This window comes from Patagioenas fasciata, chromosome 37, assembly GCF_037038585.1.
Source record: "Patagioenas fasciata isolate bPatFas1 chromosome 37, bPatFas1.hap1, whole genome shotgun sequence".
Taxonomy (NCBI): Eukaryota; Metazoa; Chordata; class Aves; order Columbiformes; family Columbidae; genus Patagioenas; species Patagioenas fasciata.
Window position 1 is genome coordinate 275648 of NC_092556.1, and position 25951 is coordinate 301598.

At 62.9% G+C, this 25951-nt stretch overlaps 1 protein-coding gene across 2 annotated transcripts; it reads right to left on the reverse strand.

The window, feature by feature from the left end:
- Positions 1-4217: 4217 nt before the first annotated feature.
- TUFM (Tu translation elongation factor, mitochondrial) lies at positions 4218-25823 on the reverse strand. 2 transcript variants are annotated; one of them, XM_071801362.1, is made up of 12 exons: positions 25467-25823; positions 24158-24189; positions 22183-22312; positions 20076-20242; positions 15983-16087; positions 13598-13762; positions 12674-12806; positions 10619-10723; positions 8804-8955; positions 7600-7719; positions 5204-5282; positions 4224-4327 (listed from the first exon to the last, which is right to left on the reverse strand). In XM_071801362.1, exons 1-12 carry the CDS (start codon positions 25498-25500, stop codon positions 4239-4241), a joined length of 1311 nt encoding a protein of 436 aa, XP_071657463.1. In that variant the 5' UTR covers positions 25501-25823; the 3' UTR covers positions 4224-4238. The 2 variants fall into 2 exon arrangements, with proteins under 2 accessions (XP_071657462.1, XP_071657463.1); XM_071801361.1 differs by lacking the exon at positions 5204-5282 and having other exon boundaries at positions 4218-4406.
- Positions 25824-25951: the final 128 nt, after the last annotated feature.

A 25951-nucleotide genomic window follows, 5' to 3' on the forward strand; every position in this document is an offset into this window, starting at 1 on the left:
TTGACCCCCCAGACCCCATTGACTCCACAGACCCACTGACCCCATAGATCCCACAGACCCATTGACCCACTGACCCCATGGGCCCCATAGACCCCATCGATCCCATGGGTCCCATAGACCCCATTGACCCCATAGATCCCATGGGCCCCATAGACCCATTGACCCCATGGGCCCCATTGACCCCATAGATCCCATGGGCCCACTGACCCCATAGACCCCATAGATCCCATGGGCCCCACAGACCCCCCAGACCCCACTGACTCACTGACCCCATGGGCCCCACAGACCCCATAACCCCCATAGACCCCATTGGCCCCATAGACCCCATTGGCCCCATAGACCCCATTGGGCCCATAGATCCCACAGCCCCACTGACCCCATAGCCCCAACTGGCCCCACAGACCCCATTGGCCCCATAACCCCCATAGACCCCCCATTGATCCCATGGGCCCCACAGACCCATTGACCCCACAGACCCCATTGGCCCCATAACCCCACAGACCCCATAACCCCACAGACCCCATTGGCCCCACAGACCCCATAACCCCCATAGCCCCATAGACCCCATTGGCCCCACACACCCCATAACCCCCATAGCCCCACAGACCCCATAACCCCCATAAGCCCCATAACCCCCATGGCCCCACAGACCCCATGGGCCCCACACACCCCATAACCCCCATTGGCCCCCCAGACCCGCCAGGCCCCCCAAGCCCCCCCATCCCCCCCTTTTCTCCCCATCCTCACCCCCCCACTTCCGCTTCGGGGCCGCACTTCCGGCAGGGAGCCACAGCCAGGGCCGCTCTGACCGGCGGTTACCATAGAGACGAGCGGCGCCGCGCGGCTCGGCGGGGGTCATAGAGCGGCTCCGGGGGGGCGGCTGGAGCGGCGCGGCGGGAGCAGTCGAGACGCGGCCCCTCCGCCCAGAGCGGCGCACCCGCCCGCCCGCAGCGCCGGGGCCATAGAGACTGCGCCGGCGGACCAGAGCGCCGCCCTGCTTGGGAGCGGGGTGAGGGGGTGAGGACCATAGAGAGCGGAACGCGGGCCGGGGGAGCGGGGGGGGGTCCCGGGGGTACCTGAGGCGGGCGCGGGGGTCCCGGGGGGGGCGGGGGGGGGCGGATGGGCCCCCCCGTGGAGCTGCGGCCGCCGGCGGAGCCGCCCGTGTCCTCAAGCGGCCTCCGGGCCCAGAGCGGCGCAGGACGCATGCGCGGGGGGCGGGGTTTGACCGGCGGGGGCGTGGCTTGGCGCGCTGTGGGCGTGGCTTGGCGCGCTGTGGGCGTGGCTTCGAGCGCTGGCTGCGCGGCTTGAGGCGCGGGGGCGTGGCTTCGAGCGCTGTGGGCGTGGCTTCGAGCGCCGGCCGCGCTGCTTAACCGGGGGGGCGTGGGCTGAGGCGCGGGGGCGTGGCTTCGAGCGTTGGGGGCGTGGCTTCGAACACTGGCTGCGCGGCTTGAGGCGCGGGGGCGTGGCTCGGAACACTGGGGGCGTGTCTTGAGGCGCAGCTGCGCAGCCGCTCGGCGCATGCGCGGAGGGGCGGCCGGGGACTATTTTCTGAGCGGAGGCGGCTTTTCCCGCCCTTTGCGCGGCCGGCGAGCCCCAGCCCAACCCCGGGGTGGATGAACCAGGCGAGGAATTGACGGAAACCGCGCGGTTTCGCCTGAAAAAGCGGAATTGAGGGCGCCCGGCACCCCGCGGAAGGAGCGCGGGACGCGAGGTGGCTCAGCCGGACTCGTTTCGCCCGTTTCCCGTCTCCCTCCGCGGCTTCTTCCGCTCGCCGGGGGAGGAACCGGGGAGGCCGAACGGGCCCGGGGGTCCCGGAGCCGCCCCCACGGGTCTCGGAGCCTCCCCCAGGGGTCCCGGAGCCGCCCCCACGGGTCTCGGAGCCTCCCCAGGGGTCCAGGAGCCTCCCCCAGCGCGGTAACGGGGGATGGGGGGGGGGTTTGGGGTCTTTGGGGGGGTCCTGGGGGGCATTGGGGGGTCCTGGGGGTCCATAAGGGGCTTGGGGGGTCCCCAAGTCTGGGGGGGTTTGGGGTCATTGGGGGGTCCTGGGGGTCTTTATGGGGTCTTGGGGGGCCTGGGGGTCCATAAGGGGCCTGGGGGGTCCCCAGGTCTGGGGGGTTTGGGGTCTTTGGGGATCCTGGGGGTCATTGGGGGGATCTGGGGGGTCTGGGGGGGCCTGGGGGTCCATAAGGGGCCTGGGGGGTCCTCAAGTTTGGGGGGGTTTGGGATCATTGGGGGGTCTTGGGGGTTGTTGGGGGGGGTTGGGGGGCACTTGGGGGGTCTGGGGGTCTGTTTGGGGTCATTGGGGGTCCTGGGGGGCATTGGGGGGTCCTGGGGGTCCATAAGGGGCTTGGGGGGTCCCGAAGTCTGGGGGGGTTTGGGGTCATTGGGGGTCAATGGGGGGGTTGGGGGGTCCTGGGGGTCCATAAGGGGCCTGGGGATCCCCAAGTCTGGGGGGGGTTTGGGGTCTTTGGGGGGGTCCTGGGGGGCATTGGGGGGTCCTGGGGGTCTTTATGGGGTCCTGGGGGGGTCTGGGGGTCCATAAGGGGCTTGGGGGGCACTTGGGGGGTCTGTTTGGAATCATTGGGGGGATCCGGGGGGGATTTGGGGGGTCCAGGGGGGCATTGGGGGTCCTGGGGGGGGTCTGGGGGTCCATAAGGGGCCTGGGGGGTCCCCAAGTCTGGGGGGGTTGGGGTCGTTGGGGGGGTTTGGGATCATTGGGGGGTCCTGGGGGTCAATGGGGGGGTTGGGGGTCCTGGGGGTCCATAAGGGGCCTGGGGGGTCCCCAGGTCTGGAGGGGGTTTGGGGTCCCTGGGGGTCCTGGGGGTCCATAAGGGGCCTGAGGGGCACTTGGGGGGTCCCCAGGTCATTGGGGGGGGGTTGGGGTCATTGGGGGGTCCTGGGGGTCATTGGGGGGATCTGGGGGGTCCTGGGGGTCCATAAGGGGCTTGGGGGGTCCCCAAGTCTGGGGGGGTCACTTGTGGGGCAGAGGAGGCACTTGGGGGTCACTGTGGGGTCATTTATGGGGCAGGGGGGTCACTTATGGGGTGGGGGGTGGGGGTCACTTGGGGGTCTCTGTGGGGTCACTTATGGGGCACTTGGGGGGGGTCTCTGTGGGGTCACTTGTGGGGCAGAGACGGCACTTGGGAGTCACTTATGGGGCGGGGGGGTCACTTATGGGGCAGAGGGGTCAGTGTGGGGTCACTTATGGGGCACTTGGGGGTCTCTGTGGGGTCACTTATGGGGCAGGGGGGTCACTTGGGGGTCACTTATGGGGCGGGGGGGTCTCACTTATGGGGCACCCCCCACCGACCCCTCCCCCTCTCCCCCGGGAACCGAGGCCGCCCCTCCCCCTCCCCCCCTGCCCCACCGATGTGGGGCGGGGCACAGGGGGCGGGGCCTGGGGGGCGGGGCCCAGGGGCGGGGGGAGGGGCCAACCCCCCCCAATCAACCAATCAGAGGCCGATTAAACAAAACAAACCCATCTTTATTAACTTAGCGACTGGGGGGGGGAGGGGCGGGGGGTGGGGGAGGGGCGGGGGGTGGGGGAGGGGTGGGGGAGGGGTGGGGGTGAGGGAAGGGGCGGGGGGTGGGGGAAGGGGTGGGGGAGGGGCGGCTTTTGGGGGTCACCGGCCCAACCCCCCCCCATTGAACCGTTGGGGTCACCCGGGGGGGGAGGGGTCACTGCCATTGGCACCCCCATGGCGCCATTGTCACCCCTCCCCCCATGTCCATTGTCACCCCTCCCCCCATGTCATTGTCACCCCATTGTGTCCCCATTGTCCCCCATGTCTCCCGTTATCACCCCATTGTCACCCCCATTCCAACCCCATTGTCCCCATGTCCCCTGTTGTCACCCCATGATGTCCCCATTGTCACCCCACGGTGTCCCCATTGTCACCCCATGTCCCCCATTGTCACCCCATGCTGACCCCATTGTCACCCCGTGCTGACCCTGGGGTGACCCCACAGAGACCCCATTGTCACCCCAGGGTGACCCCACACTGACCCCATTGTCACCCCAGGGTGACCCCACGGTGTCCCCACGTTGACCCCATTGTCACCCCACGCTGACCCCAGGGTGACCCCACGTCCCCCGTGATGACCCCAGGGTGACCCCAGGGTGACCCCACGCTGACCCCAGGGTGACCCCACGTCCCCCGTGATGACCCCACATTGACCCCAGGGTGACCCCACATTGACCCCAGGGTGACCCCGCGCTGACCCCGCGCTGACCCCGCTCACCCCCCCCAGGGCTGCTCCTGCGCCCCCTCCAGAGCCGCGGTGACCACCCCGGTGCCGATGGTTCTGGAGCCGTCGCGCAGGGTGAAGCGCTGGCCCCGCTCCAGCACCATGGGCTGGCGCAGCCACAGGCGGAGCCGCGTGTCCTCCCCCGGTAACACCAGCTCCTGTGGGGCACAGAAATGTGTGGGTCACAATGTGTGGGGCACAATGGGGTGTGGGGCAGGACACCCAGCGCTGGCCCCGCTCCAGCACCATGGGCTGGCGCAGCCACAACCGCAGCCGCGTGTCCTCCCCGGGCAGCACCAGCTCCTGTGGGGCAGAGATGTGTGGGTCACAGTGTGTGGGGTGGGATGTGGGGGGATGTGGGGCAGGACACCCAGCGCTGGCCCCGCTCCAGCACCATGGGCTGGCGGAGCCACAACTGCAGCCGCGTGTCCTCCCCGGGCAGCACCAGCTCCTGTGGGGCAGAGATGTGTGGGGCACAATGTGTGGGTCACAACGTGTGGGGCAGGACACCCAGCGCTGGCCCCGCTCCAGCACCATGGGCTGGCGGAGCCATAACCGGAGCGGGGTGTCCTCCCCGGGCAGCACCAGCTCCTGTGGGGCAGAACAACGTGTGGGTCACGATGTGTGGGGTGGGATGTGGGGGGATGTGGGGCAGGACACCCAGCGCTGGCCCCGCTCCAGCACCATGGGCTGGCGGAGCCACAACCGCAGCCGCGTGTCCTCCCCTGGTAACACCAGCTCCTGTGGGGCACAGAAATGTGTGGGTCACAATGTGTGGGGCACAATGGGGTGTGGGGCAGGACACCCAGCGCTGGCCCCGCTCCAGCACCATGGGCTGGCGCAGCCACAACCGCAGCCGCGTGTCCTCCCCGGGCAGCACCAGCTCCTGTGGGGCAGAGATGTGTGGGTCACAGTGTGTGGGGTGGGATGTGGGGGGATGTGGGGCAGGACACCCAGCGCTGGCCCCGCTCCAGCACCATGGGCTGGCGGAGCCACAACTGCAGCCGCGTGTCCTCCCCGGGCAGCACCAGCTCCTGTGGGGCAGAGATGTGTGGGGCACAATGTGTGGGGCTGGGTGTGGGGTGGGATGTGTGGGGCACAATGGGGATGTGGGGCAGGGCCACCCGGGGCTGGCAGAGCCCCAGATGGAGCTGAGCATCCTCCCCTGGTAACACCAGCTCCTGTGGGGCAGAGCAACGTGTGGGGCTGGGTGTGGGGCACAATGTGTGGGGCACGATGGGGATGTGGGGCAGGGCCACCCGGGGCTGGTGGAGCCCCAGACGGAGCTGAGCGTCCTCCCCTGGTAGCACCAGCTCCTGTGGGGCACAGAGATGTGTGGGGCAGAGCAATGTGTGGGGTGGGATGTGGGGCAGAGCCATGGGGTGTGGGGCAGGGCCACCCGGGGCTGGTGGAGCCCCAGATGGAGCTGAGCGTCCTCCCCGGGCAGCACCAGCTCCTGTGGGGCAGAGCAACGTGTGGGGCTGGGTGTGGGGCACAATGTGTGGGGCACAGTGGGGATGTGGGGTGGGATGTGGGGCAGGGCCACCCGGGGCTGGTGGAGCCCCAGATGGAGCTGAGCGTCCTCCCCTGGTAACACCAGCTCCTGTGGGGCACAGAGATGTGTGGGGCAGAGCAATGTGTGGGGTGGGATGTGGGGCAGAGCCATGGGGTGTGGGGCAGGGCCACCCGGGGCTGGTGGAGCCCCAGATGGAGCTGAGCGTCCTCCCCTGGTAACAGCAGCTCCTGTGGGGCAGAGCAACGTGTGGGGCACAAGGTGTGGGGCTGGGTGTTGGGTGGGATGTGGGGCACGATGGGGATGTGGGGTGGGATGTGGGGCAGGGCCACCCGGGGCTGGCGGAGCCACAACCGGAGCTGCGCGTCCTCCCCGGGCAGCACCAGCTCCTGTGGGGCAGATGTGGGGCGCAATGTGTGGGGCGGGATGTGTGAGGCAGAATGTGTGGGGCGCAATGTGTGGGGCGGGATGTGTGGGGCACAATGTGTGGGGCGGGATGTGTGGGGCGGGATGTGTGCGGTGGGATGTGTGGGGCGCAATGTGTGTGGCAGAACGTGTGGGGTGCAATGTGTGGGGTGCAATGTGTGGGGCGGGATGTGTGGGGTGGGATGTGTGGGGCGGGATGTGTGGGGCGCAATGTGTGGGGCAGGATGTGTGGGGCGCAATGTGTGGGGCGGGATGTGTGGGGCGGGATGTGTGAGGCAGGATGTGTGCGGTGGGATGTGTGGGGCGCAATGTGTGGGGCAGAATGTGTGGGGCAGGATGTGTGGGGCAGAATGTGTGGGGCAGGATGTGTGGGGTGGGATGTGGGGCACAATGTGTGGGGCAGGGACACCTTCCTGGGGGACAGGATCACCCTGCAGGCCACGTCCTGTGTGTGGGGCAGCCGGTGGGTGACTTAGGGGGCGCTTATGGGTCACTTATGGACCACTTATGGGGCAGCTATGGGGCAGTGACACCTTCCTGGGGGGGCAGGATGACCCTGCAGGCCACGTCCCGGCTGTGGGGCAGCTGATGGGTGACTTATGGGGGAGTTATGGGTCACTTATGGGTCACTTATGGGTCACTTATGGGTCAGCTATGGGGCAGTGACACCTTCCCAGGGCCCCAGGATGACCCTGCAGGACACGTCCCGGCTGTGGGGCAGGTGGGGGCTGACTTAGGGGTGAGTTATGGGTGACTTATGGGGCAGCTATGAGTGACCTATGGGGCAGCTATGGGTCACTTATGGGTCACTTATGGGTCGCTCTGGGTGGCTCTGGGTCGCTACCTTGCCGGGGGGCAGGGTGACCCTGCAGGCCACGTCTGTGTGTGGGGCAGCTGGTGGGTGACTTATGGGGCAGTTATGGGGCAGCTATGGGGCAGCTCTGGGTGACTTATGGGGCAGCTCTGGGTGACTTATGGGGCAGCTCTGGGTCGCCGTGGGGCGGTACCTTGCCGGGGGGCAGGGTGACCCTGCAGGTCACATCCCATGTGTGGGGCAGCTCGTGGGTGACTTTGGGTGAGTTATGGGTGAGCTATGGGGCAGCTATGGGGCAGCTATGGGGCAGCTGTGGGTGAGTTATGGGGCAGCTCTGGGGCAGCTCTGGGTGAGTTATGGGGCAGTTCTGGGTGAGTTATGGGGCAGCTCTGGGTGAGTTATGGGGCAGCTCTGGGGCAGCTCTGGGTGAGTTATGGGGCAGCTCTGGGTGAGCTATGGGGCAGCTCTGGGTGAGTTATGGGGCAGCTGTGGGGCAGCTGTGGGGCAGCTGTGGGTGAGTTATGGGGCAGCTCTGGGTGAGCTATGGGGCAGCCGTGGGGCAGCTGTGGGGCAGCCGTGGGTCGCCGTGGGGCGGTACCTTGCCGGGGGGCAGGGCGACCCTGCAGGCGATGTCCCAGGTCTGGGAGAACATGACGGGGCTGTAGTTGCTGACAAAGGGCTTGTGGCGCCCCCCCTCCTGCGGGCTCAGCACGTACACCTGCAATGTGTGGGGCGAGCTATGGGGCAGCCCCATAGACACCCCCCACACACCCCATAGATACCCACAGACACCCCCAGACACCCCATAGATACCCACAGATACCCCATAGACACCCCCCCTCCTGCGGGCTCAGCACGTACACCTGAAATGTGTTGGGCGATCTGTGGGGCAGCCCCATAGACACCCATGGACACCCCCCAAACACCCCATAGCGCCCCATAGCGCCCCACATCTCCGACCTGCGCCTCCACCCCGCGTGCGCCCGCAGGGTCCCCGGGGCCCCCAGCACCATCCCCACTGTGCCCCACACCCCGCCCCACAGCGCCCCATGTCCCGCCCCACGTCCCGCCCCATAGCGCCCCACACCCCGCCCCATAGCGCCCCACACCCCGCCCCACACCCCGCCCCACATCTCCCACCTGCGCCTCGACCCCCGCGTGCGCCCGCAGGGTCCCCGGGGCCCCCAGCACCATCCCTGCTGTGCCCCACACCCCGCCCCATAGCGCCCCATGTCCCGCCCCACACCCCGCCCCATAGCGCCCCATGTCCCGCCCCACGTCCCGCCCCATAGCGCCCCACACCCCGCCCCATAGCGCCCACCTGCACATCGACCCCCGCGTGCGCCCACAGGGTCCCTGGGGCCCCCAGCACCATCCCCGCTGTGCCCCACACCCCGCCCCATAGTGCCCCACATCTCCCCACACCCCGCCCCACACCCTGTCCCATAGCGCCCCACATCTCCCACCTGCGCCTCAACCCCCGCGTGTGCCTGCAGGGTCCCCGGGGCCCCCAGCACCATCCCCGCTGTGCCCCACACCCCACCCCATAGCGCCCCACACCCTGCCCCATAGCGCCCCACACCCCACCCCATAGCGCCCCACACCCTGCCCCATAGCGCCCACCTGCACATCGACCCCCGCGTGCGCCCACAGGGTCCCCGGGGCCCCCAGCACCATCCCCACTGTGCCCCACAGCCCGCCCCATAGCGCCCCATGTCCCGCCCCTCATCACCCCACACCCCGCCCCATAGCGCCCCACACCCCGCCCCATAGCGCCCCACACCCTGCCCCATAGCGCCCACCTGCGCCTCCACCCCCGCGTGCGCCCGCAGGGTCCCCGGGGCCCCCAGCACCATCCCCCGGCGCAGCTGCTCCCGGCGCAGCCCCCGCAGCAGCAGCCCCACGCTGTCCCCGGCCTGCGCCTCCTCCAGCGACCGGCGGAACGTCTCCAGCCCTGGGGGAGGGGCAGACATGGAGCAGGTGTGGGGCGGGTGTGGGGCAGCTATGGGGCAGCTATGGGGCAGCTATGGGGCAGGTGTGGGGCAGCTATGGGTCACTGCTCCAGGGACTGCCGGAACGTCTCCAGCCCTGGGGGGGGAGCGGGCACTTAGGGGGCAGGTGTGGGGCGGGTATGGGGCAGCTATGGGGCAGGTGTGGGGCAGCTATGGGGCAGGTGTGGGGCAGCTATGGGGCACTGCTCCAGGGACTGCCGGAACGTCTCCAGCCCTGGGGGCGGGTAGGGGGCACTTAGGGGGCAGTGTGGGGCAGGTGTGGGGCAGGTGTGGGGCAGCTATGGGGCAGCTATGGGGCATTATGGATCAGTTATGGGGCAGCTATGGGTCACTGCTCCAAGGACTGACAGAACGTCTCCAGCCCTGGGGGCGGGTAGGGGGCACTTAGGGGGCAGTGTGGGGCAGGTGTGGGGCAGCTATGGGTCACTGCTCCAGGGACTGACAGAACGTCTCCAGCCCTGGGGGATGGGGGCACTTAGGGGGCAGCTATGGGGCAGGTGTGCGGCAGCTATGGGGCAAGTGTGGGGCAGTTATGGGTCAGTTATGGGGCACTGCTCCAGCGACTGCCGGAATGTCTCCAGCCCTGGGGGAGGGGGGCACTTATGGGGCAGCTATGGGGCACTATGGGGCAGCTATGGGGCACTATGGGGCAGCTATGGGGCAGTTATGGGTCAGTTATGGGGCACTGCTCCAGCGACTGCCAGAACGTCTCCAGCCCTGGGGGCGGGTAGGGGGCACTTAGGGGGCAGTGTGGGGCAGCTATGGGGCTGCTATGGGGCAGCTATGGGGCATTATGGATCAGTCATGGGGCACTATGGGGCAGGTATGAGTCAGTTATGGGGCACTTGTGGGTCCCTATGGGTCGCTATGGGTCAGTTATGGGTCCCTATGGGTCAATTATGGGTCAGTTATGGGTCACTCTATGGGTCCCTATGGGTCAGTTATGGGTCGCCATGGGTCGCTATGGGTCACGCTGTGGGTCTCACCGGTCACGACGCTGCGCAGGTGCCGATCGTAGCCCAGGATCTCGCACTGGGGCAGTTATGGGTCAGCTATGGGTCACTATGGGTCACTCTATGGGTCACTATGGGTCACTCTATGGGTCAGTTATGGGTCGCTATGGGTCGCTATGGGTCAGGTATGGGTCACTCTATGGGTCAGTTATGGGTCGCTATGGGTCAGTTATGGGTCACTCTATGGGTCAGTTATGGGTCGCTATGGGTCACCCTATGGGTCAGTTATGGGTCGCTATGGGTCAGTTATGGGTCGCTATGGGTCGCCATGGGTCGCTATGGGTCACTCTATGGGTCTCACCGGTCACGACGCTGCGCAGGTGCCGATCGTAGCCCAGGATCTTGCACTGGGGCAGTTATGGGTCAGCTATGGGTCACTATGGGTCACTCTATGGGTCAGTTATGGGTCGCTATGGGTCGCTATGGGTCAGTTATGGGTCAGTTATGGGTCGCTATGGGTCAGTTATGGGTCGCTATGGGTCGCTATGGGTCAGTTATGGGTCAGTTATGGGTCGCTATGGGTCAGTTATGGGTCGCTATGGGTCGCTATGGGTCGCTGTGGGTCAGTTATGGGTCACTCTATGGGTCTCACCGGTCACGACGCTGCGCAGGTGCCGATCGTAGCCCAGGATCTCGCACTCGTCCCCTTTGCGCAGCCGCCCCCGCTCCAGCGTCCCCGTCACCACCGTCCCGCGCCCTGGGGGGGGTGTGGGGCGGGATGTGTGGGGCAGGGGGTGTGGGGCGGGGGGTGTGGGGTGGGATGTGGGGCAGGGGGTGTGGGGCGGGATGTGTGGGGCAGGGGGTGTGGAGCAGGGGGTGGGGTGGGATGTGGGGCAGGGGGTGTGGGGCGGGATGTGTGGGGCAGGGGGTGTGGGGCAGGATGTGTGGGGAGATGTGGGGCGGGGGGTGTGGGGCAGGGGGTGTGGGGCGGGATGTGTGGGGCAGGGGGTGTGGGGCGGGATGTGTGGGGCAGGGGGTGTGGGGCGGGATGTGTGGGGCAGGATGTGGGGCAGGATGTGTGGGGCAGGGGGTGTGGGGAGATGTGGGGCGGGATGTGGGGCAGGGGGTGTGGGGCGGGATGTGTGGGGCAGGATGTGGGGCAGGATGTGGGGCGGGGGGTGTGGGGCAGGGGGTGTGGGGCGGGATGTGTGGGGCAGGGGGTGTGGGGAGATGTGGGGCGGGATGTGGGGCGGGGGGTGTGGGGCGGGATGTGTGGGGCAGGATGTGGGGCAGGATGTGGGGCGGGGGGTGTGGGGCAGGGGGTGTGGGGCGGGATGTGTGGGGCAGGGGGTGTGGGGAGATGTGGGGCAGACCCACCCCGTCACCACCGTCCCGCGCCCGGTGGGGAGATGTGCGGCGGGATGTGGGGCAGGATGTGTGGGGCAGGGGGTGTGGGGCGGGATGTGTGGGGCAGGATGTGGGGCGGGGGGTGTGGGGCGGGATGTGTGGGGCAGGGGGTGTGGGGCAGGAAGTGTGGGGCAGGATGTGGGGTGGGGGGTGTGGGGCAGGGGGTGTGGGGCAGGGGGTGTGGGGCAGACCCACCCCGTCACCACCGTCCCGCGCCCTGGGGGAGGGAAATGTGGGGGGATGTGGGGGATACGGGGGGGGTTATGGGGAGATGTGGGGCAGATGTGGACTGAAAGTGGGGTGGATGTGGGGCAGGTTATGGGGAGATCTGGGGCAGATTGTGGGGGGGATGTGGGGCGGATATGGGGCAGGATGTGTGGAGATGTGGGGCAGGTGTGGGGTGCATGTGGGGCGCGTGTGGGGCTGGATGTGGGGTGGATGTGGGGTGATCTATGGGTCGCTATGGATCCATCTATGGGTCGCTCACCTGGGATGGTGTGCACAGGCTGTGGGGTGATGTGGGGCAGTGTGTGGGGTGATCTATGGGTCGCTATGGGTCAATCTATGGGTCGCTATGGGTTGATATATGGGTCTCACCTGGGATGGAGTGCACGGGGTGATGTGGGGCAGTGTGTGGGGTGATCTATGGGTCGATCTATGGGGCAGGATGTGGGTCTCACCGGGGATGGAGTGCATGGGCTGATGTGGGGCAGTGAGTGAGTGATGTGGGGTGATCTATGGGTCAATCTATGGGTCGATCTATGGGTCTCACCTGGGATGGAGTGCACGGGCTGATGTGGGGCGGTGTGTGGGTGATGTGGGGTGATCTATGGGTCGCTATGGGGTGATCTATGGGTCGATCTATGGGTCAATCTGTGGGTCTCACCTGGGATGGAGTGCACGGGCTGATGTGGTGCAGTGAGTGAGTGATGTGGGGTGATCTATGGGGTGATGTGGGGTGATCTATGGGTCAATCTATGGGGCAGGATGTGGGTCTCACCTGGGATGGAGTGCACGGGCTGATGTGGGGCAGTGTGTGGGGTGATCTATGGGTCAATCCATGGGTCTCACCTGGGATGGAGTGCACGGGCTGATGTGGGGCAGTGTGTGGGTGATGTGGGGTGATCTATGGGGTGATGTGGGGTGATCTATGGGGTGATGTGGGGTGATCTATGGGTCAATCTATGGGTCAATCCGTGGGTCTCACCTGGGATGGAGTGCACGGGCTGATGTGGGGCAGTGTGTGGGGTGATCTATGGGGTGATCTATGGGTCGCTATGGGTCAATCTATGGGTCTCACCTGGGATGGAGTGCACGGCCTCCAGGGGCAGCAGCGCCGGGCGCTCGAGGTCGCGGGGGGGCAGGGGGATGTGGGTGTCGATGGCATCGAGGAGCCGCCCCACGGATTCCGCCCCCAGCTGGGGGTCGCGGTCCTGGGGGATGGGGGGCAGCCGTGGGTCACTATGGGGCAGCCATGGGGTGCTATGGGGCAGCTATGGGGCAGGAGCCACCCCACGGATTCCGCCCCCAGCTGGGGGTCGCGGTCCTGGGGACGTGGGGGGAGATGTGGGGCAGCCATGGGGCAGCTACGGGTCCCACTGTGAGTCAGGCTATGGGGCAGCTATGGGGTCCCTGTGTATCTCGCCCTATATCTCAGGCTATGGGGCAGCTATGGGGCTGGGACTTGACCAGGTTGTGGGGCCGGGTGTGGGGCAGCCGTGGGTCCCGCTATGGGGCGCTATGGGGCACAGAGCGCGGCTCCCACGATCACTGGGGTCCCTGTGTATCTCGCCCTATATCTCAGGCTGTGGGGCAGCTATGGGGCTGGCACTTGGCCAGGTTGTGGGGCCGGGTGTGGGGCAGCCGTGGGTCCCGCTATGGGGCGCTATGGGTCGCTGTGGGTCGCACCTGGAGGGCGCAGAGCGCGGATCCCACGATCACTGGGGTCCCTGTGTATCTCCCCCTATATCTCAGGCTGTGGGGCAGCTATGGGTCCGGGACTTGGCCGGGTTGTGGGGCCGGGTGTGGGGCAGCCGTGGGTCCCGCTATGGGGCGCTATGGGGCACAGAGCACAGCTCCCACGCTCATGGGGTCCCTGCGTATCTCCCCCTATATCTCAGGCTGTGGGGCAGCTATGGGGCCGGGACTTGGCCGGGTTGTGGGGCCGGGTGTGGGGCAGCCGTGGGTCCCGCTATGGGGCGCTGTGGGGCGCTGTGGGTCGCACCTGGAGGGCGCAGAGCGCGGATCCCACGATCACCGGGGTCCCCTCGGGGTCGAACCCGAACTCCCCCAGCAGCTCCCGCAGCTCCAGCTCAACCAGGGGCAGCAGCTCCGGGTCCCCCACGGCGTCCGCTTTGTTCACGTAAACCACCACGTGCCGGACCCCCACCTGGGGGGCAGACCCACACGTCCGCACACGGGGGCCCCAGACCCATAGGGACCTCCCACGCAAATCCCGGACCCATAGCTCGCAGCGTTACGGAGATACAGCCCATAGACCCCAGCCCCATAGATCGCATCCCACGGCTCCCCAGACCCACAGATTGACCCATAGAGCACCCCCATGCTTCCCCAGACCCATGGGGACCTCCCACAGAAATCCCAGTCCCATAGCTTGCAGAATCATGGAGATAGGACCCATAGAGCCCAGCCCCATAGATTGCACCCCACGGCTCCCCAGCCCCACAGATTGACCCATAGATCACCCCCATGCTTCCCCAGACCCATAGGGACCTCCCACAGAAGTCCCAGCCCCATAGCACCCAGCCCCATGGAGATACAGCCCATAGATCCCAGCCCCATAGATCGCACCCCACAGCTCCCCAGACCCATAGATTGACCCATAGAGCACCCCCATGCTTCCCCAGACCCATAGGGACCTCCCACAGAAATCCCGGACCCATAGCTCGCAGCGTTACGGAGATACGGCCCATAGACCCCAGCCCCATAGATCGCACCCCACGGCTCCCCAGACCCACAGATTGACCCATAGATCACCCCCATGCTTCCTCAGACCCATAGGGACCTCTCATGGAAATCCCAGCCCCATAGGTTGCAATATCATGGAGATACGGCCCATAGATCCCAGCCCCACAGATCGCACCCCACGGCTCCCCAGACCCATAGATTGACCCATAGAGCACCCCCATGCTTCCCCAGACCAATAGGGACCTCCCGCGCAAATCCCGGACCCATAGCTCGCAGCGTTACAGAGATACGGCCCATAGATCCCAGCCCCATAGATCGCACCCCATGGCTCCCCAGACCCATAGATTGACCCATAGAGCACCCCCATGCTTCCCCAGACCCATAGGGACCTCCCACGCAAATCCCGGACCCATAGCTCGCAGCGTTACGGAGATACGGCCCATAGACCCCAGCCCCATAGATCGCACCCCACGGCTCCCCAGACCCACAGATTGACCCATAGATCACCCCCATGCTTCCCCAGACACATAGGGACCTCTCATGGAAATCCCAGCCCCATAGGTTGCAGTATCATGGAGATACGGCCCATAGATCCCAGCCCCATAGATCGCACCCCACGGCTCCCCAGACCCATAGATTGACCCATAGATCACCCCCATGCTTCCCCAGACCCATGGGGACCTCTCACGGAAATCCCAGCCCCATAGGTTGCAATATCATGGAGATACGGCCCATAGATCCCAGCCCCACAGATCGCACCCCACGGCTCCCCAGACCCATAGATTGACCCATAGAGCACCCCCATGCTTCCCCAGACCCATAGGGACCTCCCACGCAAATCCCGGACCCATAGCTCGCAGCGTTACAGAGATACAGCCCATAGATCCCAGCCCCATAGATCGCACCCCATGGCTCCCCAGACCCATAGATTGACCCATAGAGCACCCCCATGCTTCCCCAGACCCATAGGGACCTCCCACGGAAATCCCAGCCCCATAGCTCGCAGTATCATGGAGATATGGCCCATAGATCCCAGCCCCATAGATCGCACCCCACGGCTCCCCAGACCCATAGATTGACCCATAGATCACCCCCATGCTTCCCCAGACCCATAGGGACCTCCCACGGAAATCCCAGCCCCATAGCTCGCAGTATCATGGAGATATGGCCCATAGATCCCAGCCCCATAGATCGCACCCCACGGCTCCCCAGACCCATAGATTGACCCATAGAGCACCCCCATGCTTCCCCAGACCCATGGGGACCTCCCACAGAAATCCCAGTCCCATAGCTTGCAGAATCATGGAGATAAGACCCATAAACCCCAGCCCCATAGATTGCACCCCACGGCTCACCAGCCCCACAGATTGACCCATAGATCACCCCCATGCTTCCCCAGACCCATAGGGACCTCCCACAGAAATCCCAGACCCATAGCTCGCAGCGTTACGGAGATACGGCCCATAGACCCCAGCCCCATAGATCGCTCCCCGGGGGTCCCCAGACCCATAGATTGACCCATAGAGCACCCCCATGCTTCCCCAGACCCATAGGGACCTCCCACGCAAATCCCAGCCCCATAGGTTGCAGTATCACGGAGATCCGGCCCACAGACCCCAGCCCCATAGGCTGCCCCATAGACTGCCCCATAGGCTGCCCCACAGATTGCCCCACAGCTGACCTGCCTGGCCAGCAGCAGGTGCTCCCTGGTCTGGGGCATTTGGCCGTCGGTGGCCGCCACCACCAGGATGACCCCGTCCAGCGGCGCCGTGCCCGTGATCATGTTCTGCCAAAACACCCAAAATCGCCCCAAATCACCCCAAAATCACCCCCAATCACCCCAAAATCACCCAAAATCACCCAAAATCACCCCAAAACACCCCAAAATACCCAAAAATCACCCCAAAATCACCCAAAAACACCCCAAGTTGCCCCCAAATCAACCAAAAGTCGGCCCCAAAGCGGCGCAGAACCAACCAAGAATGAGCCCAAAATGACCCAAATCAGCCCAAAATCACCCAAAATCAACCAAAAGTGAGCCCAAATTCACCCCAAATCACCCCAAATCACCCAAAATCAGCCCAAATCACCCCAAATTCACCCCAAATCAGCCCAAATCAGCCCAAATTCACCCCAAATCACCCCAAAATTCAGCCCAAAATCAACCAAAAATGAGCCCCAGATGACCCAAATCACCCCATTTACACCCCAAAACAGCCAAAACCACCCCAAAATCACCCAAAACTCCCCCAAGTTGCCCCAAAATCAACCAAAATCAGCCCCAAATGACCCAAATCAGCCCAAAATCACCAAAAATCACCCCCAAATCAACCAAAAATCAACCAAAAATCAACCAAAAATGAGCCCGAAATGACCCAAATCACCCCATTTTCACCCCAAAACAGCCAAAACCACCCCAAAATCAACCAAAAATGACCCCAAATCCCCCATTTTCACCCCAAAATCACCCAGAAACACCCCAAGTTGCCCCAAAATCAACCAAAATCAGCCAAAGATCAACCAAAAATGAGCCCAAAATCACCCAAAAATGAGCCCAAAATCACCCAAAAATGAGCCCAAAATCACCCAAAATCAAACAAAATCAACAAAAATGACCCCCAAAGAACCCAAATCACCCCATTTACACCCAAAAATCAGCCAAAACCACCCCAAAATCAACCAAAAATCACCCAAATCAGCCCATTTACACCCCAAAACACCCAAAATCACCCCAAATCAACCCAAACCGACCCCAAAATGACCCAAATGAGCCGTTTACACCCAAACCCTCGGCGGAGCCGGCACCCCCAGTCCCTCACTGCACCAACGGGGCTGAGTTTTGGGCTGAATTTGGCCAATTTTGGGCCTTTTTGGGTACCTTGACGTAGTGGGCACCACCCCGTCCATTAGCGCACATTCCATGCTCATTTTTGGGGCGATTTTGGCCATTTTTGGGGTATTTTGGGCCATTTCTCACCTTGACGTAGTGAACATCACCCCGTCCATTAGTGCACATACCATGCTCATTTTTGGGGCGATTTTGGCAATTTTTGGGGTATTTTGGGGCCATTTCTCACCTTGACGTAGTGGACATCACCCCGTCCATTAGCGCACATACCATGCTCATTTTTGGAGCAATTTTGGCCATTTTTGGGGTATTTTGGGCCATTTCTCACCTTGACGTAGTGAACATCACCCCGTCCATTAGTGCACACACCATGCTCATTTTTGGGGCAATTTGGGCCATTTTTGGGGTATTTTGGGCCATTTCTCACCTTGACGTAGTGAACATCACCCCGTCCATTAGTGCACATTCCATGCTCATTTTTGGGGCAATTTGGGCCATTTTTGGGGTATTTTGGGCCATTTCTCACCTTGACGTAGTGAACATCACCCCGTCCATTAGTGCACATTCCATGCTCATTTTTGGGGCAATTTGGGCCATTTTTGGGGTATTTTGGGCCATTTCTCACCTTGACGTAGTGAACATCACCCCGTCCATTAGTGCACACACCATGCTCATTTTTGGGGCAATTTGGGCCATTTTTGGGGTATTTTGGTGTCATTTCTTACCTTGACGTAGTGGACATCACCCCGTCCATTAGTGCCCATACCATGCTCATTTTTGGGGCGATTTTGGCCATTTTTGGGGTATTTTGGGCCATTTCTCACCTTGACGTAGTGAACATCACCCCGTCCATTAGCGCACATACCATGCTCATTTTTGGGGCAATTTTAGCCATTTTTGGGGTATTTTTGGGCCATTTCTCACCTTGACGTAGTGAACACCACCCCGTCCATTAGTGCACATACCATGCTCATTTTTGGGGCGATTTGGGCCATTTTTGGGGTGGATTTGGCCAATTTTGGGCCATTTCTCACCTTGACGTAGTGAACATCACCCCGTCCATTAGTGCACATACCATGCTCATTTTTGGGGCGATTTGGGCCATTTTTGGGGTTAATTTGGCCAATTTTGGGCCATTTCTCACCTTGACGTAGTGAACATCACCCCGTCCATTAGCGCACATTCCATGCTCATTTTTGGGGCGATTTGGGCCATTTTTGGGGTTAATTTGGCCAATTTTGGGCCATTTCTCACCTTGACGTAGTGAACATCACCCCGTCCATTAGCGCACATTCCATGCTCATTTTTGGGGCAATTTGGGCCATTTTTGGGGTATTTTGGGCCATTTCTCACCTTGACGTAGTGAACATCACCCCGTCCATCAGTGCACATACCATGCTCATTTTTGGGGCGATTTCGGCCATTTTTGGGGGTATTTTGGGCCATTTCTCACCTTGACGTAGTGAACATCACCCCGTCCATTAGTGCACATTCCATGCTCATTTTTGGGGTGATTTTGGCCATTTTTGGGCTGTTTTGGGCCATTTCTCACCTTGACGTAGTGAACACCACCCTGTCCATTAGTGCACACACCATGCTCATTTTTGGGGTGATTTTGGCCAATTTTGGGGTATTTTGGGGTCATTTCTCACCTTGACGTAGTGGACATCACCCCGTCCATTAGTGCACATACCATGCTCATTTTTGGGGTGATTTGGGCCATTTTTGGGGTTAATTTGGCCAATTTTGGGCCATTTCTCACCTTGACGTAGTGAACACCACCCCGTCCATCAGTGCACATTCCATGCTCATTTTTGGGGCGATTTCGGCCATTTTTGGGGTATTTTGGGCCGTTTCTCACCTTGACGTAGTGAACACCACCCCGTCCATTAGTGCACATACCATGCTCATTTTTGGGGCGATTTGGGCCATTCTTGGGCTGAATTTGGCCAATTTTGGGCCATTTCTCACCTTGACGTAGTGAACATCACCCCGTCACTCGGTGCCCATTCCATGCTCATTTTTGGGTCAATTTTGCCCATTTTTGAGCCGGTTTTGGGTCCCTTGGCGTAGCGGGCACCACCCAACCCACAGTCGGGCGTTCCCTGGCCATTTTTGGGCAGATTTTGGCCGTTTTGGGTACCTTGACGTAGTCGGCGTGGCCGGGGCAGTCGGTGTGCGCGTAGTGCTGGGTAACGGGGTGGATTGGGGCGGATTTTGGGCTGAATTTCGCCAATTTTGGGCCGTTTCTCACCTTGACGTAGTGAACATCACCCCGCCCATTAGTGCACATACCATGCTCATTTCTGGGGCAATTTTGCCCATTTTTGGGTTGTTTTTGGGCCATTTCTCACCTTGACGTAGTGAACATCACCCCGTCCATCAGTGCACACACCACGCTCATTTTTGGGGTGATTTGGGCCATTTTTGGGGTATTTTGGGGTCATTTCTCACCTTGACGTAGTGAACATCACCCCGTCCATCAGTGCACATACCATGCTCATTTTTGGGGTGATTTGGGCCATTTTTGGGGTTAATTTGGCCAATTTTGGGCCATTTCTCACCTTGACGTAGTGAACATCACCCCGTCCATCAGTGCACATATCATGCCCATTTTTGGGGCGATTTGGGCCATTTTTGGGCCATTTCTCACCTTGACGTAGTGGGCCCCACCCCGTCACTCGGTGGCCGTATCATGGCCTCTTTTGGGCCAATTTTGACCGATTTTGGGGCCGTTTTCGATGCCTTGGCGTAGCGGGCACCACCCAACCCACAGTCGGGCGTTCCCTGGCCATTTTTGGGCGGATTTTGGCCGTTTTGGGTACCTTGACGTAGTCGGCGTGGCCGGGGCAGTCGGTGTGCGCGTAGTGCTGGGTAACGGGGTGGATTGGGGCGGATTTTGGGGTGAATTTGGCCGTTTTGGTACCTTGACGTAGTCGGCGTGGCCGGGGCAGTCGGTGTGGGCGTAGTGCCGCCGGGGGGTGCTGTACTCCACGTGCGCCGCGCTGATCGTGATGCCCCGCGCCCGCTCCTCGGGGGCGCTGTCGATCTCCTCGTAGGCGCGGAACCGCGCGCCCCCCGACGCCGCCAGGTCTGCCCCCAAAACCAGCGCCCAGGGTCACCCCAAAGCCACCGAACACCCCCAAGATCCCAGATGGACCCCCAAGTTACCCATTGACCCCCCAAGTTACCATTGACCCCCCCATGGTCCCACATGGACCCCCAAGTTACCCACTGACCCCCCAAGTTACCATTGACCCCCACCCATGGTCCCATATTGACCCCCATGGTTCCATATGGACCCCCCAAGTTACCCATTGACCCCCCAAGTTACCCATTGACCCCCACCCATGGTCCCATATTGACCCCCAAGGACCCATATGGACCCCCCAAGTTACCCATTGACCCCCATGGTCCCACATGGACCCCCCATGGTCCCACATGGACCCCCCATGGTCCCATATGGACCCCCCAAGTTACCATTGACCCCCCAAGTTACCCATTGACCCCCATGGTCCCATATGGACCCCCAAGTTACCCATTGACCCCCATAAGGTCCCATATTGACCCCCAAAGACCCATATGGACCCCCCAAGTTACCCATTGACCCCCCCCCCATGGTTCCATATGGACCCCCAAGTTACCCATTGACCCCCCCCAAGTTACCCACTGACCCCCCAAGTTACCCATTGACCCCCATGGTTCCATATGGACCCCCCAAGTTACCCATTGACCCCCCAAGTTACCCATTGACCCCCACCCATGGTCCCACATTGACCCCCAAGGACCCATATGGACCCCCCAAGTTACCCATTGACCCCCCCCCAAGATCCCATATGGACCCCCCCATGGTCCCATATGGACCCCCCAAGTTACCCATTGACCCCCAAGGACCCATATGGACCCCCCAAGTTACCCATTGACCCCCCCAAGTTACCCATTGACCGCCCCATGGTCCCACATGGACCCCCCAAGTTACCCATTGACCCCCCAAGTTACCCAATGACCCCCCCCATGGTTCCACATGGACCCCCCAAGTTACCCAATGACCCCCACCCATGGTCCCACATGAACCCCAAGGACCCATATGGACCCCCCAAGTTACCCATTGACCCCCCAAGTTACCCATTGACCCCCCCATGGTCCCACATGGACCCCCCAAGTTACCCATGGCCCCCCCATGGTCCCATATGGACCCCCAAGTTACCCATGGCCCCATGCCCCATTTTGCCCCATTTTCACCCAATTTCCACCCCATTTTCACCCCATTTTCACCCATCTTCCCCATCCCATCACGGCCTCCATCATGGCTCCCATTCCCATGCCCCATTTTGCCCCATTTTTGCCCATTTTCACCCCATTTTCACCCATTTCCCCCACCTCACCACGGCCTCCACCAGGCTCCCACTCCCACGCCCCTCATGCCCCATTTTTGGCCATTTTTGCCCCATTTTCACCCCATCTTCCCCCATCCCATTATGGCCACCATCACTCATCTTCCCATGCCCCATTTTGCCCCATTCTTGCCCCATTTCACCCCATTTTCACCCCATTTCCACCCCATCTTCGCCCATCCCGCTATGGCCACCATTGCTCCTCTTCCCATGCCCCATTTTGTCCCATTTCACCCCATTTTCGCCCCATTTTCACCCATTTCCCCCACCCCACCACGGCCTCCACCAGGCTCCCATTCCCATGCTCCTCGTGCCCCATTTTCACCCCATTTTTCTCCATTTTCACCCCATTTTTGCCCATCTCCCCCATCCCATCATGGCTCCCATTCCCATGCCCCATTTTGCCCCTTTTTTGCCCCATTTTTGCCCATTTTCACCCCATTTTCACCCATTTCCCCCACCCCACCACGGCCTCCACCAGGCTCCCACTCCCACGCTCCTCGTGCCCCATTTTTGCCCATTTCCGCCCCATTTCCCCCAATTTTGCCGTTTCTGCCCCGAGTCGGCGCGCCCAGCCCGGTTTTGCCCGTTTCCCCCCGTTTTGCCCCGTTTTGGCCCCGTTTGGCCCCCTTCGCGCACACTTGGTGATGGCGGCGGTCAGCGTGGTTTTGCCGTGGTCCACGTGCCCGATCGTCCCCACGTTCACGTGCGGTTTGTCCCGCACGAACGGACGTTTGTCCTCGGCCGCCAGGGCCCGGCGCGGGGGCAGCTGCGGCCATGGGGGGACAAGGGGACATTGGAGGCATTGGGGGGACAAGGGGACATTGGGACATTGGGGGCGATAGGGGCAATGGGGGCAATGGGGGCAATGGGGGGACAAGGGGACATTGGGGACATTGGGGGCAATGGGGGCAATGGGGGGAATGGGGGGACAAGGGGACATTGGGGACAATGGGGGCGATGGGGGCGATGGGGACAATGGGGACATTGGGGGCAATGGGGGCAATGGGGGGACAATGGGACATTGGGACATTGGGGACAATGGGGGGACAAGGGGACATTGGGGTAATGGGACATTGGGGGCAATGGGACATTGGGGGCAGCTGGGGCAATGGGGGCAATGGGGGCAATGGGGACATTGGGGACATTGGGGGGACAAGGGGACATTGGCGGCAATGGGACATTGGGGGCAATGGGGGCAATGGGGGCAGCTGGGGCAATGGGGGGACAAGGGGACATTGGGGACATTGGGGACAATGGGGGCGATGGGGGCATTGGGGGCAATGGGGGCAATGGGGGCAATGGGGGCAATGGGGGCAATGGGGGCAATGGGGGCAATGGGGCGCAATGGGGGGCAATGGGGGCAATGGGGGCAATGGGGGGCAATGGGGGCAATGGGGGCAATGGGGGGCAATGGGGGCAATGGGGGCAATGGGGGGCAATGGGGGCAATGGGGGCAATGGGGGCATTGGGGGCAATGGGGGGCAATGGGGGCAATGGGGGCAATGGGGGCAATGGGGGCAATGGGGGCAATGGGGCGCAATGGGGCGCAATGGGGGGCAATGGGGGCAATGGGGGCAATGGGGGGCAATGGGGGCAATGGGGGCAATGGGGGCATTGGGGGCAATGGGGGGCAATGGGGGCAATGGGGGCAATGGGGGCAATGGGGGGCAATGGGGGCAATGGGGGCAATGGGGGCAATGGGGGCAATGGGGGCAATGGGGGGCAATGGGGATCAATGGGGGGCATTGGGGGGCATTGGGGGCAATGGGGGCAATGGGGGCATTGGGGGCAATGGGGGGCAATGGGGGGCAATGGGGGCAATGGGGGCAATGGGGGCAATGGGGGCAATGGGGGACAAGTGGACCCTTAGGGACATCCGGGACAATGGGGGGCAATGGGGATGTTGGGGGGCAATGGGGACGTTGGGGACAATGGCGACACTTGGGGACATTGGGGACAATGGGACACATGGGGGGCAACGGGGACATTGGGGACAATGGGGATAATGGGGGGCAATGGGGGCATTGGGACACATGGGGGGCAGTGGGGGCAATGGGGGGCAATGGGGACATTGGGGACATTGGGGGGCAAGGGGGGGCAAGGGGGACACATGGGGGGCAAGGGGGGGCAATGGGGACATTGGGACACATGGGGGGCAATGGGGACATGGGGGGGCAATGGGGACATTGGGGGGCATTGGGGACATATGGGGGGCAATGGGGGGCAATGGGACACACGGGGGGGCAATGGGGACATTGGGGGGCAATGGGGACATTGGGGACAATGGGGACATCGGGGGCATTGGGACACATGGGGGGCAATGGGGACATGGGGGGCAATGGGGACATGGGGGGCAATGGGGATCAATGGGGATCAATGGGGATCAATGGGGATCAATGGGGATCAATGGGGATCAATGGGGGTGATGGGGGTGATGGGGGTGATGGGGATCAATGGGACACATGGGGGGCAATGGGGGCAATGGGGTGGACCCAAGGACAATGGGGGGACACTGGGGGGAATTTGGGGGGTGTATTTGGGGTGATTTTGGGGTGATTTTGGGTGATTTTGGGGTGATTTTGGGGTGATTTTGGGTGTTTTCGTCACTCACCGCGCCCAGGGCTCCCCAGCGGGTGCAGAGAACTGGGGGGGGGGGCAGAGAAACGGGGGGGTCAGGGGGGCCCGGACGCCTGGGTCCCTGGGGAGGGGGGGGGAGGGGCCTCTCAAGGGGGTTGGGGGGGCCCTAAGGGGGAATTTGGGGTCCCCAAGGGGGAATTTGGGGTCCCCAAGGGGGTTCTAAGGGGGTTCTGGGGGGTCCCTAAGGGGGTTTTGGGGTCCCTAAGGGGTCCTAAGGGGGCTCTAAGGGGCTTTTGGGGTCCCAAAGGGGTTTTTGGGGTCCCTTTAAGGGTTTCTGAGGGGGTTCAGGGGGATTTTGGGGTCCCCAATGGGGTTCTAAGGGGGATTTGCGGTCCCTTAAAGGGTCCCTAAGGGGGGTGTTGGGGTCCCTAAGGGGTCCTAAGGGGGCTCTGGGGGGTCCCTAAGGGGGAATTTGGGGGTTCTAAGGGGTTTTGGGGGAAATTTGGGGTCCCTAAGGGGGCTTGGGGGGTCCTAAGGGGGATTTTGGGGGGTCCTAAAGGGTCCCTAAGGGGGTTTTGGGGTCCCCTAAGGGGTCCTAAGGGGGTTTTGGGGGGTATTTGGGGTCCCTAAGGGGGTTTTGGGGTCCCTTAAAGGGTCCTAAGGGGGCTCTAAGGGGCTTTTGGGGTCCCTTTAAGGGTTTTAAGGGGGTTCAGGGGGATTTTGGGGTCCCTAAGGGGGTTCTAAGGGGGATTTGGGGTCCCTTAAAGGGTCCCTAAGGGGCTTTTGGGGTCCCTAATGGGGTTCTAAGGGGGATTTGGGGTCCCTAAGGGGGCTTGGGGGGTCCTAAGGGGGATTTTGGGGGGTCCTAAAGGGTCCCTAAGGGGGTTTTGGGGTCCCCTAAGGGGTTCTAAGGGGGTTTGGGGGCGATTTTGGGGTCCCTAAGGGGGAATTCGGGGCTCCTTTAAGGGTCCCCAAGGGGTTTTTGGGGTCCCTAAGGGGTTTTTGGGGTCCCCAAGGCGATTTTGGGGTCCCCAAGGGGGTTTTTGGGGTCCCCAAGGGGGTTTTTGGGGTCCCCAAGGGGGTTTTTGGGATCCCCAAGGGGGTTTTGGGCTCCCTAAGGCGATTTTGGGGACCCTAAGGGGGGTTTGGGGTCCCCAAGGGGGCTCCGCGCCCCCCCCGCCCCGCTCCCCCCCCCCCCACGTGATCCCCGGTGACCTTCACCCCTCCCCCGCCCCCAACCGCCCCCCCCGCCCCCCCCCGCTCTCCCCTTTTCCCGCCACCCCCGCCGTTTCCCGCCACCCCCGCCGTTTCCCGCCACCCCCGCCGTTTCCCGCCATCCTCACCCCGCGCCCGCAGCAGCGCCGCCCGCAGCGCCATGGCGGCCGGAAATGGCGCCGAGCCCGCCGCCGGAAGTGAACGCGACGCTCCGCCCCGCGCCTCTGTGGTGGTGGTGGTGGTGGTGGTGACCGCTCTGCTCGCCCTTGGAGGACCGAGTCTGTAGGCTTGGAGGACCGTGGAGCTACGCGGTTGTGCGGAGGGCGCGACAAACGGACACGGGAAGGACGGACGGACAAACGGGCGCTTTTATTGAGCTCATGGAGACCACGCCCCCCTCCCAGAGACTCCCGGGGGGGCGTGGCCTCCGGGTTTGGCTCCGATGGGGCGGGAAACACCCGAGTGGGGCGGGAAACTCCCGAGTGGGGCCGGAAACGCCCGAGTGGTGGGGGGGGGGGGGGCAGCCGAGTGGTGCCGGAAACACCCGAGCGGTGCCGGAAACGCCCGAGCGGTGGGGGGGGGGGGGGGGCACCCGAGTGGTGCCGGAAACACC